A 13,123-nucleotide genomic window follows, 5' to 3' on the forward strand; every position below is an offset into this window, starting at 1 on the left:
TCATCATGAAGAAATAATAAACATTGTAAAGTCTTACTTTCGTTTCAATTCTTTTTCTCCTTTCAAATATGTTTTAGATGTATTATATTTTAATATATTTACATTTTTTAACGTCCCAATAAACATTGGAAAATTTCGACATCGTATATTGCAAATTTAATTTAGCAACAAGTGATTTTCTTATGACACACATATATATATATATGCATCAAAAAGCATGTCGAATACATTTGAAAAGTTTTGACATCATACACGATTTTTTTTTTTTTTTTATAATGAAGGCTTTAGACCATTAAATGAGATACTTGGAGAATTTAATGAGTAGTTTGGGAATTCTAAATTTACTAATCTAACATCTCTCATATTCATTAAAAAAAAATTTAAAAAAAAAATCTAAAAATTAAAAAGATTGTGTTTCCACTCAAACACAACATAAATTAAGATCATAAAAAACAGTACGTACACCTCAATGCTAATAAGATTCAATTTAACATTCTTTGTAAAAATTTAGATTTTGATAATTGTACTACATAACTCTGAATAAAAAAGATGGTGAACAAGTCCCCACAAGCCGGCCGGTAATTCAGTTGGTTTCTATGGAACAGATTGTGGGCAAGATGATATATCGATGGCGAACAAAAGGGATAATAATTGGCATTATTCATCGCCGGCGCGGCCTCCATTAATGAAAGTTGACGGTGGCCTGGTAAGTCATTCCAGCATTCCAATTTGATGGTGCAACATTGTATGCTACAATAGTTTCATGTGTTGTGTAGGAAGTTAGCTTGAAAGAAAGGGTTTGGCCACCAAGGGCTGAAAATGCTTGGTAAGAAGCCCCCCAATTGTGGCTCATACTTATCCACCCTGTCTTGCTTCCCTTCACCCACACTCCGGCGATGTCACCGCCGCCGGCCACGTTCATCACGTACACCAACAGCCAGTACCCGTTCCCTTGGATGCTGAACTTCAGACCTCCCTTCCTGGCACATGGAACTCTACACCAACCAAACCCAACATTTTAATTAGCATGCAACATATATAAGGAGTGTTTGGTAAATGGTTCTTAGTTCTGATTGGGTTAGTGGGTTAGTGGGTTTGACTAGTTGATAGCATTAGCTGATTGTAGAAAAGTGTTTGGTAAATTAGTTGTTAGCTGATTACATACAAAATGATTTTCTTAAAAAATTGATTGAAAAAGCTATTTTGAACAGTTTTTTGAATTTTTAACATTTTAGAGCACTAATTAAGTTATTACAAAAAGCTAATTAATTAATCAAACACTCATATTGATTGTTTAACCAAGTCAAACAGCTAAAAGTGATCAAATAAACCAAAATTGACTGATAGGCTAAGTATTTTACCAATCAGGTCATAGTTCATTAAACATGCTATATTAATGCCACCAGCAAAATTCAAGTGGTTACTTTTATTAGCATGTTAAAAATGATAATTGCACTGTTTTAGCAAAAGAGGAATCATCATTTTGGTCAACCAATTGTTAATGTAGCTTTTAGTTTTCAATTTCAACTAATTTGATCTTCAAATTGTTTAAAATTCGTTAATCAAACCCTTTGATGCTCAAATTGATGAAATTTTAAATATAGAGAAGTCACTATTTTGGTTCCTTTGAAGGTTTAATTGACGAAATTTTAAACAATTTGAGAATCAAATTAGTTGGAATTAAAAACTAGAGATTATATTGACAATTGAGGGACCAAAATGGTCATTTTCCTTTAACAAATTTAAGGTTTTATTTGAAATATTTTTAATTAGAAAATCTAATTGCATTTTGATATATAGTTGGGAGATTTATTTGACTTTTTTCATATTTATCCTTGGAAAAATGTTAACTTCATACCTGCTACAAACTCAAAGTCTACCTTTTGCTTTGAGGTTGTACCAGATATAAAGAGGCATGACATTGATCAGCACGGAGAATTGTGTGCGCGTTAAAAGTTATATAATGAAAACTACAAGATTATCCCAAAAAAAAAAAAAAAAAAGTTTAAGAATTTTAATTTGAAAAGGTTTCTATGTTTTAGGAGTTCCTTTTAATTGGTAGATTATAATGTAAGACTATGATGATATGACAAAAAGTGTCTATTTTAGAGAAATAAATTTAAAATTCTCCACTTTGATGAATAAGCTAAGATTTCTTGATGAGTTTATTAATCACAATTGTCATCTCTACAAAATACATTAGGGAGTATATTAATTATTTGGTTGAAATTGAATGGGTGATAGGCATATTAATTACTCTGATCTTTTCGTCTTATTTTGTGTGTCTGCTTTAATTAATTAACGAGATTTGACTGAAGTTATTTTAAATTCAAATTTTTATAACGTTAAGTATAATATTAGTATATAAAATTTATATATTTAGAAACTAAATTAATAGTACTATAAAACACAAAAATTTAAATTTAAAAATAATTAAAAACTAAATAGCAAAGAAAAAAAAAAAAGAAATTATTCTGACCTATTAATAGTAAACAGCACAGGTAAAATGAGACAATATAGTATTAATTACCTTCGGAACATAACGGGAACAATGCCAGCCTTCCAGTCGGCGATTTTCATAAACGCGGGTTTGGACATGTCGAAGTGAGTACGAGGTGGATTGCACCAGCCGCCGTTGTTGCCGTCCTCTGACCAGTTGGGAGGGCAGAGGTTGGTTGCGGTCACGGTGGCGATAGGCGAGCCTTTGTAACAGTACGGCGATTGAGCGCACCGTATTTGGAAGCACTGCCCGCAAGCATATCCGTTGTTAAATAGGACTGTGCTCAAAGCAGCTGTGTCTGCTCCGTACCCATTGCTGAACAGATTCCCATATCCACATGCACCCCCTGAAATCACAAAATCAAATCACAATCCTTGTGCTAACTTCATTTAATCCGGGCAGTTCCAATTAAGTTGGTTAGGCTGTATGTCGACTTGGTAACTACAATGTTACATGTTCGATCCCGTCTTATTAAGAGCGGCTTATTAAGTTTCTTGGTTTGAGCTGTTAGCTATGATCAATCTTGGTTAATTACTTCGATAGGTTAGGGTTACAAGGCGGAACTTATCCAATGCACACCTTGTATATATAGTAACTATAGGTTTTTAACATTACTAAAAAAAAAAAAGGGGGGGGGGGGGGGGGGGGGGTGGTATATATATACTGTATTAATTTGTAGTCTTGTTGAGTAGATCCAGTGTAATATGATGATAAATGAGTTAATACCAAAATGGTGCTCGACTATAATGATTCTTTTCAATTTCGTTCTAAACAACTTTAGTGACCTAATTTAGTTCCAGACTTTTGTACTTTTGTTCAATTTCGTTATGTTTGTTGTTCTGTCAAATTGGTGTTAAATAAAGGGACAATTCAGTAATCTCAATATTGGTCTCTCTTTACTCTCAGCCCTGCGAAGTGGGAAATCTCTCTTTCTTTTACGAATTACTCCTAGACCTACGAATCAAATTTTATATTCGCAAGTTTGGGAATAATTCGTAAAAGAAATTGCTGGTCTAGGAGTGAAGAGATGACGATATTGAAATTACTGAATTGTCCCTCTATTTAACACCAAATGGACGGAATAACAAACGGAGGACTAAATTGAGCAAAAGCACAAAAGTCTTGGACTATATTAAGTCACCAAAGTCGTTTAGGATAAATTGAGAAAAATTATTATAGTTGATGGTCATTTTGAGTATTAACTCAATGATAAATTATAAAGTATTGAAATACACACCGGCTGTAGCAGAGGCAGTTTCATCTCCATAGAACGTGGCATGAGCAACCTTCCAAGCGCTAGGCCGGGACACTGGCGGTCGGTAACTAGAATACGCTCCGACCGCCACCGACTTATCTACAATGGCAACCAACACCAGTACCATAAAGAAAGCAAAGCTTAGTCTCCAGCGGGAAGTAGGCATAGCTGGTCTTTAGGATTTTCTAATATAATGCTCTACAATTTGGTATTTTGGTGCACTAAATTGACTTAGAATATGCAAGCTTTATATAGTTTGCGCCTGTAATAGGCTGACAAGACGTTGCCTTCGTGCCCTCACGAACATTTTGGGCTATATCATATATTTTAGAATTTCATTTGAAAAGTTTTGTCCATCTAAACATCATATGAATTAATGTTTATTGTTTATTTGAGGAAACGTGCTGGCAGGTTGGTCCATATTTGGCTTTCATGGAGTACATGTTTATAGAAAAGTTTGTATATTGAAGCTAAGTCAATGTTAGTTGAAAGGATTAATTACTAGAGGACGACATTCTTCAAAAACTTAAAATACTCTAATATATATATATATATATATATATATATATATATAAAGAAAAAAAAAAGCTACTCCCATAATAACTATTACTCTATTAGGATTTGGTAAGTTTTTCCTAATTATTATGAGTTGTAAATTTGGTCCTCTTTTTTTTTTTTTTTTTTTTTGAAAGCGAACACCAATTCAAATAAAATGCATTAATTCATAAAGTCAAGAACAAAGCAGGAGGGATCCCCTCCCAAAAACATGAGTCACCCTGAGAAACAACCGCTTTAACAAGAGTGTGGATGAGTTGGTTCGCTGATTGACTCAACATACGATAAAACAAACAATCTATCCGAAATGGCATACATAACAGAGATTCAAACAATCTAACTCAATACGCACATTCACTAACCACCCTATCCTTCAATTCAACCACAAAAGTATATATTTTCATCCTTCAAAAATATATTAGGGACCAAAAATGAAAATTTCATAAGTGATTATTTTGATCTTATGAAGGGCTAATATGGACACTTTTGTGACTAACTAGGAACAAATGTGTAATTTATTAAGGACTAAACTTATTGCAAGTTAGAGAACAAAAATGCAACTTTTCTTAATATTAAATTGATAAAAATTGGAATGGTACATATATTATACAAATTGACTACATAAGAATAATACTAAAATGCTTTAATTTGGTCATAACTCTTTTGATCAAATTAAACAAGCTCTCGTTTCTATATTTCCATAGCAACCAACATAAGAAAGCAAATCTACCCAAACCCTTAAATAAATAATAAATAAAAACATTTAGGCAATTTGAGTATTACAATAAAATCATTATTCCATTGAAGAATATCGAACACCATGCTCTCCATTGGAAGAATACCTTATTCATTTCGAATAAGAAGTTGGAAAAATATAATTTTAGTCCCTCAATTATTCACTACTAGAAATTATGAAATTTTTGACCACCTGAAAGTGATCTTAAATCAAGTCGAAAGTCTTGTTCCAACCACTTTTGGTATCCGGAAAAACCTTTGTTGCTATTTCCGACCACTTTTTGGTATCAACTTGATTTAAGATCACTTTCAGGTGGTCGAAAATTCTATAATTTCCAGTAGTGATTCTTTGTTAGCAGTTTTAGTCTTTAAGTTTTTATCATTGCAATATATATTCGTAACTCTTCAAAAAAGTTACAATTAAAACTCTTGAACAACAAAGCTATTAAACTTTATTAAAATTTTATTTAGTACAGAGTATTTTAGTACTTTGTAATGTTTCTTCTTTAATTATAACCTTGTTTAGTCTTGATATTTCATCTTTAATTATAACTTTGTTTAGTCTCGATATTTCATTTGTAAAATAAAAATATGATTTTAACAAAGTCACGTAGGAAAAATGATGAAATACCAAAACTAACAATGTTATAAAAAATAGCAAAGATAATAAAATTTTGAAATATCCATGCACCAAGTAAAATTTTAATAAAATTAGTTTTGTTCCTTTAGGGGTTAAAAATACAATTTTTTTAAGAGTTAGGGATAAATATTGTCATGGTAAAAAATTAAGAACTAAAATCGCTGACAATGAACAATTAAGATTTAAGAGACTAAAATTACATTTTTACCTAAAATGTTAAACCAAATGATGGGAATAGAAAGCTGTAAAATTAATGGTCAAAATTTGCTTTGTTCTGCCAATAATTGTTAAGTATCAAGAAAGACCAAGAAATATCATATCCCAATCATGAATCCAGAAAAACTACAGGGAAGATTATAAGTACAAACCAGATTTTTTATATTTATAAATTTGAGCTACGAGATTTTTCCATCTCTTTAGTTATGAATATACATGATATAGCTACACATTCACATACAAACCATATAACAGTATCTAACATCTCAGACACCAGTTATTTCTCATCTCATACATTCATCCAAATACATAATCTGCTATATCATGCGACCAACTCGCACTTCTGCTATCCATTTTCCCGATATCTGCACAAGAACATCATGTGTAGCACGTTAATGCGTAAGAAATACCATTCATTGATCATATATATCTTATCAACAACTGTAAAACCTACACAATCATAAGTATAGCAAGCACCGGGCTTAAGATAAATGTACTTGCCCCAAATTAACATATATTAATTCTGCTAACTATATGTTGATATTCGTTAAGCCAATGAACATTGTTAAGAATCCCACATTGGAAAAATAAGAGAGAATGTATAGGTTTATAGGCAGCAGTTATACCATGGACCAGGGTCCACCTTGCAAGGTGGACCCGGGTCAAATACACAATAAATTGTGAACTTCAGTTTGTAAATTGTGTATTTTTGGACCCGGCTCCACCTTGCAAGGTGGACTTGGGTCCACAGAATAAATTGTCCATTTGTGTTATAGCCCAATTGAGTAACATTTCTAAGATGGTATTAGAGCTTGGTTCGGCGTATAAATCCACATTACGAGGATACAGATACTACTGGATATTATGAAATTTCCGACCACCTGAAAGTGATCTTAAATCAAGTCGAAAGCCTTGTTCCGACCACTTTTGATATCCGGAAAAATCTTTGTTGCTATTTCCGACCACTTTTTGGTATCAACTTGATTTAAGATCACTTTCAGGTGGTCGGAAATTCCATAATTTCCAGTAGTGAGAATATAATGTAACACTATTTTGTGTTTGCTAATACGGAGTACTTGAAGATGATCATCATTCAGAGACGAATGTGGGGTAGGGAGGATAAGTACCTTTCTCATGCACTACTTCCTTCAGGCAATGTAATCAAACGCGTGCTTGAATCATATACCATGTCTGTCCCACAACTGAGGAGAATAGACCGACCGAGGGTCAAAATATTAAAAACTCTTTTCTTGTTCTAACAAAATGCATGGCCTTAAGATTACAACACGGGATTTAAAACTTACTTTGTGTTTTTCAAAAAAAAAAAAAAAAAACTTACTTTGTGCATTTGACGTTGTTGCTGGAACCACCGCTAGATACTGACAATATGGTACCAAAAAATGAAGTGTTTTCCGTACCACAGTTTGGACAGGGACCCTGAAAGTATAGCTTCAACTTGTTAACTAGAACTAGATGAAAAAAAAAAACTAAAGTTACTGTTTTCGTATACAATTTAAGCTCTACTGTTAAGATGTCCTTTCGTTTTCATATCTTCATCCTAATTGGTTTGGCAAGGGTGTCCAGATGAGATACACACATGGTTGAAAAAATTGCTAGGCGTTCCTCGGACGCTCGGGAGCGCCTAGCGCCAGGCTGCGATTAATCGGTGGCCAAGCGCCTGTGTATTTTTTATTTTTAAAAAATTAGTTTAAATGTTTTTAATTTTTTAAGACTTGATAGTGTTATAAACTATTTAATATTTTAATAGTGAATACTAAAATATTAAATATTCGTCTAATAACATCTAGAGTTTGAACAATTTAGGGTTATTTCGCTCAAAACATGTCATTTTGAGTGAAATAATCCATTTTAAAAAGAAGGGAACAATACTTAATTGGCCGACTAGGCAACTTAGTCGGTGCCTAGGTGGCCTGGTTAGTGCTTAGGCAGCCTACTTGGTACCTAGGCGGCCTAGTAGGCCTAGGTGGTCAGCGCCTAGGCGGTCAACCGCCTAGACCACCGATTATGGTGATACGCTAGGCGGCCGGCCAGCGCCTAGCGCCTAGGCGCCGATTAATCGGTGCCTAGACGGGATTTTTGTAGCACTGGATGTCTCTCCACACATGTATTCACTCCCTTTAGGAAACATCAAGTAAGTCCCACCGCTAACAGAAATGCCATGACAAAATATTACCTTTAAAATCAGGAAATCTTTGACAATGAATCCCGTGATTGAAAAAGATAGCCACAGAATGAAAGGCAAAGCCGCAAACCACGTGAAGATGAAACTGAATGGCTCTGGAAGCTGCACATAAAAAAAATTTAGAAATAAAAGCAAGTCATGCATCAGTAATTGAGGAACGAATACACTATACACACGATAGTAAAATGCACTTTGGAAATACCTCCAAAAGGTAAGTGATTTCGAATCCAGTCAAGTCATCAAGGAAGAAGAACCTAGCATGGCATAGGAAAAAATAATGTTCAAATTACGCATATTATTATCAGTAGAACAGAAATCCAGCAAAGACTCACAATCCCAGCGCTACAACAGCAGCAGGAACATTAAGTAAGAACATCTTCAGATAGTCCACCGAGAGGTCACTGTAAACCTGCAGAAAGTCATATCAATCAAGTTAGAACCAGAAAATAAGTTCTTGAATCAACACTACAGAATTTGCACATAGCCTAAGAAAGAATAACTTACAAACCTTCCTACTGCGAAGACTGCAACGTGGACCCTCAACCACAATATCACTACCATCCATCTAGAAGGAATATAAACGATGAGAAGCTATAACAGTATAATAGTAATAGGAATAATAGCCTAAGTCGCAGTACTAGATTAAATTCTAATTTCACATTACATGAGCACCTTTCGTTAAACAATTAAAAAAAAAAGACTGTAATGCTCAATGTGTACTGATTTGGTGAGATGGCTCTTTCATTAATGTTGAGATTCATTATGTGGCTTCATTATTTTCACTATTAAGCTTTTATTATTTCTTGTGACTGTTTAGGTTCTTGTGTCTGTTAGTATCCCTGGCTCTGTTAGTATTCTCTTTACTGCCTATATATTGTAGTATGTGTATTTGCTTGTTAAGAGAGTGTAAATAACATTACAACATTTTCTTCTTCAAATCCTTCAACAATTAAAAATTTCTTTTCTAGACTATCTAATGTCAAATTTCTCAGCATTTATGGGTTTGAAGTTATTTTCTAGGATTTTCTAATCACAATCTGACTTCTCCTGGTACCTTAAGTTTCATCTTTAGTTTGTCAAACTCTTTGTCTGACATAATCGGTGTCCCTGCAACATATGCCATAGAAGCTTCCAAAAATCTCTGTTCATCAGCACCTGAAATTTGGACAAATTGAAGTTATAAAATGTAACGATATTGAAGGTAAAACATTAGAAATCTTACGTACTTAGCATGACAACACTGCTCCCTTCCCACATTAACTCTTCCTTGAGGTTATCAAACTCTTCATTTGACATGATAGCCTTTCCTTCATAATAGAAGGCCTATAGCATTGAGGCGATAATAAAAACCAAACAATTATGCCAAAGTGAAATGAATAAATATATGTTAAAGAGAAATAAAGACTTTAATTTGCTTGTACTTACTTGTAATGCTTGAAGAAAATCTTGTTCCATCTCGCCCAGAGACTTCTTCTCTTTCCTGTCTATGCTGCAATAGGGTAAGACATTACTGTCAACTTCAACTTCATCTTCCTGGACCTGACCTGAAACGAAACCCAACCTTACTGATTTCTGAAGTTCACTTTGTAGACATCACTAATCCAGTAAATTCCAAACTAAACCAGAAAACCATAAAAACAACTAAAACTTGGGAAAAATATATATAACCCCACTAGCCATTTCTTAAGTTCAAATGCCATATGGTGTAAATGGAATATGGAAAATGGAAGTACAGAGAATATCATTGACCTGAAAATCTGCAAGTTGGTAATTCTAAAGTTTTGAACTTTACCGGTTCATGTTTCCCCACATGATCAGCTTCATATTACAAAACAAAATTATCTCACTTCTTTTCATACAAACGAGAACAACAATAATTTAATTATTTATGCAAAGAATAGAACCAAGGAGATTACTTAATTCCAGCAAAAAGTCGAAATGCTTATTCATTGATGTCAAATATTGTTCTTATACTCATTAACATTATGATCGATTGGGGTTTTCTATTTCTTTCAATCGTTTCTTCCCCAATCAATGTTACTGTAAAAACCAAGAAAAAAAAAGAAGAAAAGATTATTGATCTTATAGCAAAAGCTGCTACCTGGCTGATCGGTAGTAGCCTTAGGGCATAGAACCAAAAACCTCCGGCGAACGGAGATCTTCCTTCCAGCAAAATAAATCAACGGGAGCCTAGACGCAGAAGGCAAAGAAGCGGAAGGCGCAGAAATGAATGGTCTTTTAAACGATGCATGAAGAAACCGGGGAGTGGTTAGAGAGTAGACAAGTTTAGTGGCCATTTGCGGCGGCGATAGCGGTGGCGGTGGTGGGAGAGAAATGGTGGCGGAAATATAGAGAAAGAAGGCATTTTGAGAATGGGAATGGAAATTTGATGACCTTTTGTGGAGGTGGCAATGGAGATAAGGCAGATGGTGAATGTGTGGAGGAGGGAGTTCGAAGATGGGTTTTGTCCTGATTTCAATAAAATCTTGGATTACGTACTTTACTGAGACTTGAAGGAATTTATTCAGCAATAATCTATACTATATATAATAACAAAATCCTTAAATTTTAATTTCTTGTCCAATTCTTAAAAAATCTCTCTTCTCAATAAAATATATTAATTTCTACTTTCCCATTCGTATAATAATTCTGGGTTAAAGTTCTATTTTAAAATTTTAAAATAGTGTAATACAATTCCCTTTGTACATCTATACTATATATAATAACAAAATCTTGGAATTTTAGGGGTCGTTTACTAACTTGGAGAAATTGAGGATTTTCCAGAAAATGGAGAATTGAGAAGTGGAAAAAATAAAAATTGAAGAAATTGTTTACTAAATTTCTTCTGAGTTTATTACCAAAAATGGTCCCTCGACTATTGTAAAAATTACTAATTTGGTCCTCGACAATTTTTTATGCCCAATTAAGTCCCTCGACTTTAAAAATGTTAACTATTTTGGTCCTCCGTTAGATCAGGTGTTAGAAGTCTGTTAAATTAGAGGGTATTGATGTAATTTCACATGAGATTCCCAATAGTAAAATCAGATCTTTCCACAGTTTGTATGGAAGGTCAACGGATGAACCTTAACACCAATTGTAGCTGTCATCCAGCAAAATTTATCCAAGATGAACATTTTAAACAAATAAATAAACAAACAAAAAGAAACCAAATTCCAATCAAGAACATCCAGCATCTAATCCATCTATACATACAAATCATGTAACAAAGATACTATACAGAGACACTAGACACAAATGCCTCTTCTCAAATTCACCAGTGAGATGCCTCTTCACAAAAGTAGTTTTTCCTGCAACAATTAGAAGCATTTATTTAGATTAAACCAGTGACAAAATAGACACAAATCAACAAAGAAAACATATAACCCCATCATATACAAATTCCACACACCAGTTCCTCCATCACCGACTATAACGAGCTTGAAGCTAGGGTAATCCAGAGTCTGATGATTAGGGAGAGCCTACAAACGACAAACAAAACACAAATCCACTAAAAAATCACAAGAAAAAATCAATGTAACATAAATCAAATCGGATCAGATAATGGAAATACACACACATATATACATTCCCTAATACAATGAACAAATCAAGTGACGGAGCACGTACGAAATTGAAGAAATGAAGCAGGATAGGCAAAAGCGAAGTAGATCAGTACCCATGGGGCGGCAGAGAGGTTGCAGGTGAGCTTTGTGCGGCGGAGGCAACAAACTCCCTCCTCCATGGCCAAGATTTATCCTTATCCATACACTAAATTCTCCAAACTTCTTCAACACCCTAAACCCAAACCTAAAATTCCAACACCTGAGCAAAATAGCTTGACAAACCCTAATGCCCAATAAATATCAAAACAGTCAAATTGATCTTCGATGTTCAAGGCACCGAGCTCTGCGAAGGCGACGACCTCTATGAGAGGGTGTCGCGGGGGCTGCTGTCGGAGCCCGCAGCCACCGCCGTTTTCCGGCAGCTAATGTCCGCGATCAGCTGCTGCCACCGTACCGGCGTCGCGCACCGGGACATGAAGCCCGACAACGTGCTGTTCGACGCGCAGGAGAACCTCAAACTCGCCAACTTCCGGTCGGCGGAGTGGTTCGAAGGGTGCGACGGCGGCCGGATGTCAGCGGTGGTCGGGACGCCGTACTACGCGGCGCCGAGGTGTTGATGCGCCGGGGGTACAATGAGAATTGAGAAAGATGATCTGTAAATGGGTCTTCTAAAATGGAAATGGGTTAACTAATTAAATAATATAAGAAATCGGTTCTCATGTGAAATTTCATTAATACCCTCTAATTTAACAGACTTTTAACACCTATCTAACGGAAGATTAAAATGATTAATATTTTCAAAGTCAAGGGACTTAATTAGACACGAAAAATTATCGAGAATTAAATTGGTAATTTCTTAATAGTCAAGGGACCATTCTGATAATAAACTCATTTCTTCTTCCAAATTCAATCTCTATCTCCATTCTTCCACTTCTAATACAAATTTGGAGAATAGATAAAAAGCTTTCTCCAAATGGAGGAATGGATACAGGTGAACAGTAAAATGGATGAACAGTGCATGAGGTCCTGCAGCGCTTGTCTGTCCTCTGCTCTTCCCATACTTCTTTCTTCTTTTTTTCCCCCCAACGTCTTCCCCTTTTTTTCCACTTCTTTCTTCTTTCTTCTTTCTTATCATCATCATCATTATTATTATTATTATTATTATTATTATTATTATTATTATTATATTATTATTATTATTATTTTATATTTATTTTTTTCCCCTACGTCTTCCTCTTTTTTCCGTTTCATTATTATTATTATTATTATTATTATTATTATTAATTGCACAAAAAATCACATTTGTATTTTTATACATGTTATTATTGCGTATGTTATTTTGTAATCATTTATAATTTATTTAGTGTAAGATTTTTATTGGAAAATATTATTATTATTATTATTATTATTATTATTATTATTATTATTATTCCCCTACGTCTTCCTCTTTTTTCCG

The 13,123-nt window shown here is 34.2% G+C and overlaps 3 protein-coding genes across 4 annotated transcripts; all 3 read right to left on the minus strand.

The window, feature by feature from the left end:
* Positions 1-566: 566 nt before the first annotated feature.
* LOC109183517 (expansin-A18-like) lies at positions 567-3,921 on the minus strand. The gene is made up of 3 exons (XM_019333616.1): positions 3,738-3,921; positions 2,531-2,846; positions 567-995 (listed from the first exon to the last, which is right to left on the minus strand). The coding sequence occupies exons 1-3, from the start codon at positions 3,919-3,921 to the stop codon at positions 683-685; spliced, it is 813 nt and encodes a 270-aa protein (XP_019189161.1). The 3' UTR covers positions 567-682.
* A 2,118-nt stretch (positions 3,922-6,039) lies between these two features.
* Positions 6,040-10,569, minus strand: LOC109183537 (PGR5-like protein 1A, chloroplastic). Its single transcript, XM_019333641.1, has 11 exons — positions 10,206-10,569; positions 9,530-9,648; positions 9,331-9,427; positions 9,159-9,259; positions 8,613-8,669; positions 8,437-8,513; positions 8,307-8,358; positions 8,096-8,206; positions 7,241-7,338; positions 7,029-7,103; positions 6,040-6,266 (listed from the first exon to the last, which is right to left on the minus strand). Exons 1-10 carry the CDS (start codon positions 10,399-10,401, stop codon positions 7,034-7,036), a joined length of 978 nt encoding a protein of 325 aa, XP_019189186.1. The 5' UTR covers positions 10,402-10,569; the 3' UTR covers positions 6,040-6,266; positions 7,029-7,033.
* Positions 10,570-11,237: 668 nt separating this feature from the next.
* On the minus strand, positions 11,238-12,321 carry LOC109183538 (GTP-binding nuclear protein Ran-B1-like). 2 transcript variants are annotated; one of them, XR_002054568.1, is made up of 3 exons: positions 11,732-12,321; positions 11,514-11,583; positions 11,238-11,412 (listed from the first exon to the last, which is right to left on the minus strand). XR_002054568.1 is itself a non-coding variant. In XM_019333642.1 (3 exons), exons 1-3 carry the CDS (start codon positions 11,844-11,846, stop codon positions 11,321-11,323), a joined length of 228 nt encoding a protein of 75 aa, XP_019189187.1. In that variant the 5' UTR covers positions 11,847-12,321; the 3' UTR covers positions 11,238-11,320. The 2 variants fall into 2 exon arrangements, 1 of the variants encoding a protein (XP_019189187.1); XM_019333642.1 differs by having other exon boundaries at positions 11,781-12,321.
* Positions 12,322-13,123: the final 802 nt, after the last annotated feature.

The sequence above is a fragment of the Ipomoea nil genome, unplaced genomic scaffold (assembly GCF_001879475.1).
Source record: "Ipomoea nil cultivar Tokyo-kokei standard unplaced genomic scaffold, Asagao_1.1 scaffold1129, whole genome shotgun sequence".
Classification (NCBI taxonomy): Eukaryota; Viridiplantae; Streptophyta; class Magnoliopsida; order Solanales; family Convolvulaceae; genus Ipomoea; species Ipomoea nil.

What these genes read in the sequence shown, in the direction of transcription:
- LOC109183517 (XM_019333616.1), bottom strand. Translation starts at nt 3,921, where the DNA reads ATGCCTACTTCCCGCTGGAGACTAAGCTTTGCTTTCTTTATGGTACTG. An exon ending in AACTGCCTCTGCTACAGCCG is followed by an intron (nt 2,847 to 3,737) that starts GTGTGTATTTCA and finishes TTGTGATTTCAG; the next exon opens with GGGGTGCATGTGGATATGGG. An exon ending in GTTCCCGTTATGTTCCGAAG is followed by an intron (nt 996 to 2,530) that starts GTAATTAATACT and finishes TGGTTGGTGTAG; the next exon opens with AGTTCCATGTGCCAGGAAGG.
- LOC109183537 (XM_019333641.1), bottom strand. Translation starts at nt 10,401, where the DNA reads ATGGCCACTAAACTTGTCTACTCTCTAACCACTCCCCGGTTTCTTCAT. An exon ending in GCTGTTGTAGCGCTGGGATT is followed by an intron (nt 8,359 to 8,436) that starts GTGAGTCTTTGC and finishes ATGCCATGCTAG; the next exon opens with GTTCTTCTTCCTTGATGACT. An exon ending in AACAACGTCAAATGCACAAA is followed by an intron (nt 7,104 to 7,240) that starts GTAAGTTTTTTT and finishes TATTCTCCTCAG; the next exon opens with TTGTGGGACAGACATGGTAT.
- LOC109183538 (XM_019333642.1), bottom strand. Translation starts at nt 11,846, where the DNA reads ATGGAGGAGGGAGTTTGTTGCCTCCGCCGCACAAAGCTCACCTGCAAC. An exon ending in ACCTCTCTGCCGCCCCATGG is followed by an intron (nt 11,584 to 11,780) that starts GTACTGATCTAC and finishes TGTCGTTTGTAG; the next exon opens with GCTCTCCCTAATCATCAGAC. An exon ending in AGTCGGTGATGGAGGAACTG is followed by an intron (nt 11,413 to 11,513) that starts GTGTGTGGAATT and finishes TAATTGTTGCAG; the next exon opens with GAAAAACTACTTTTGTGAAG.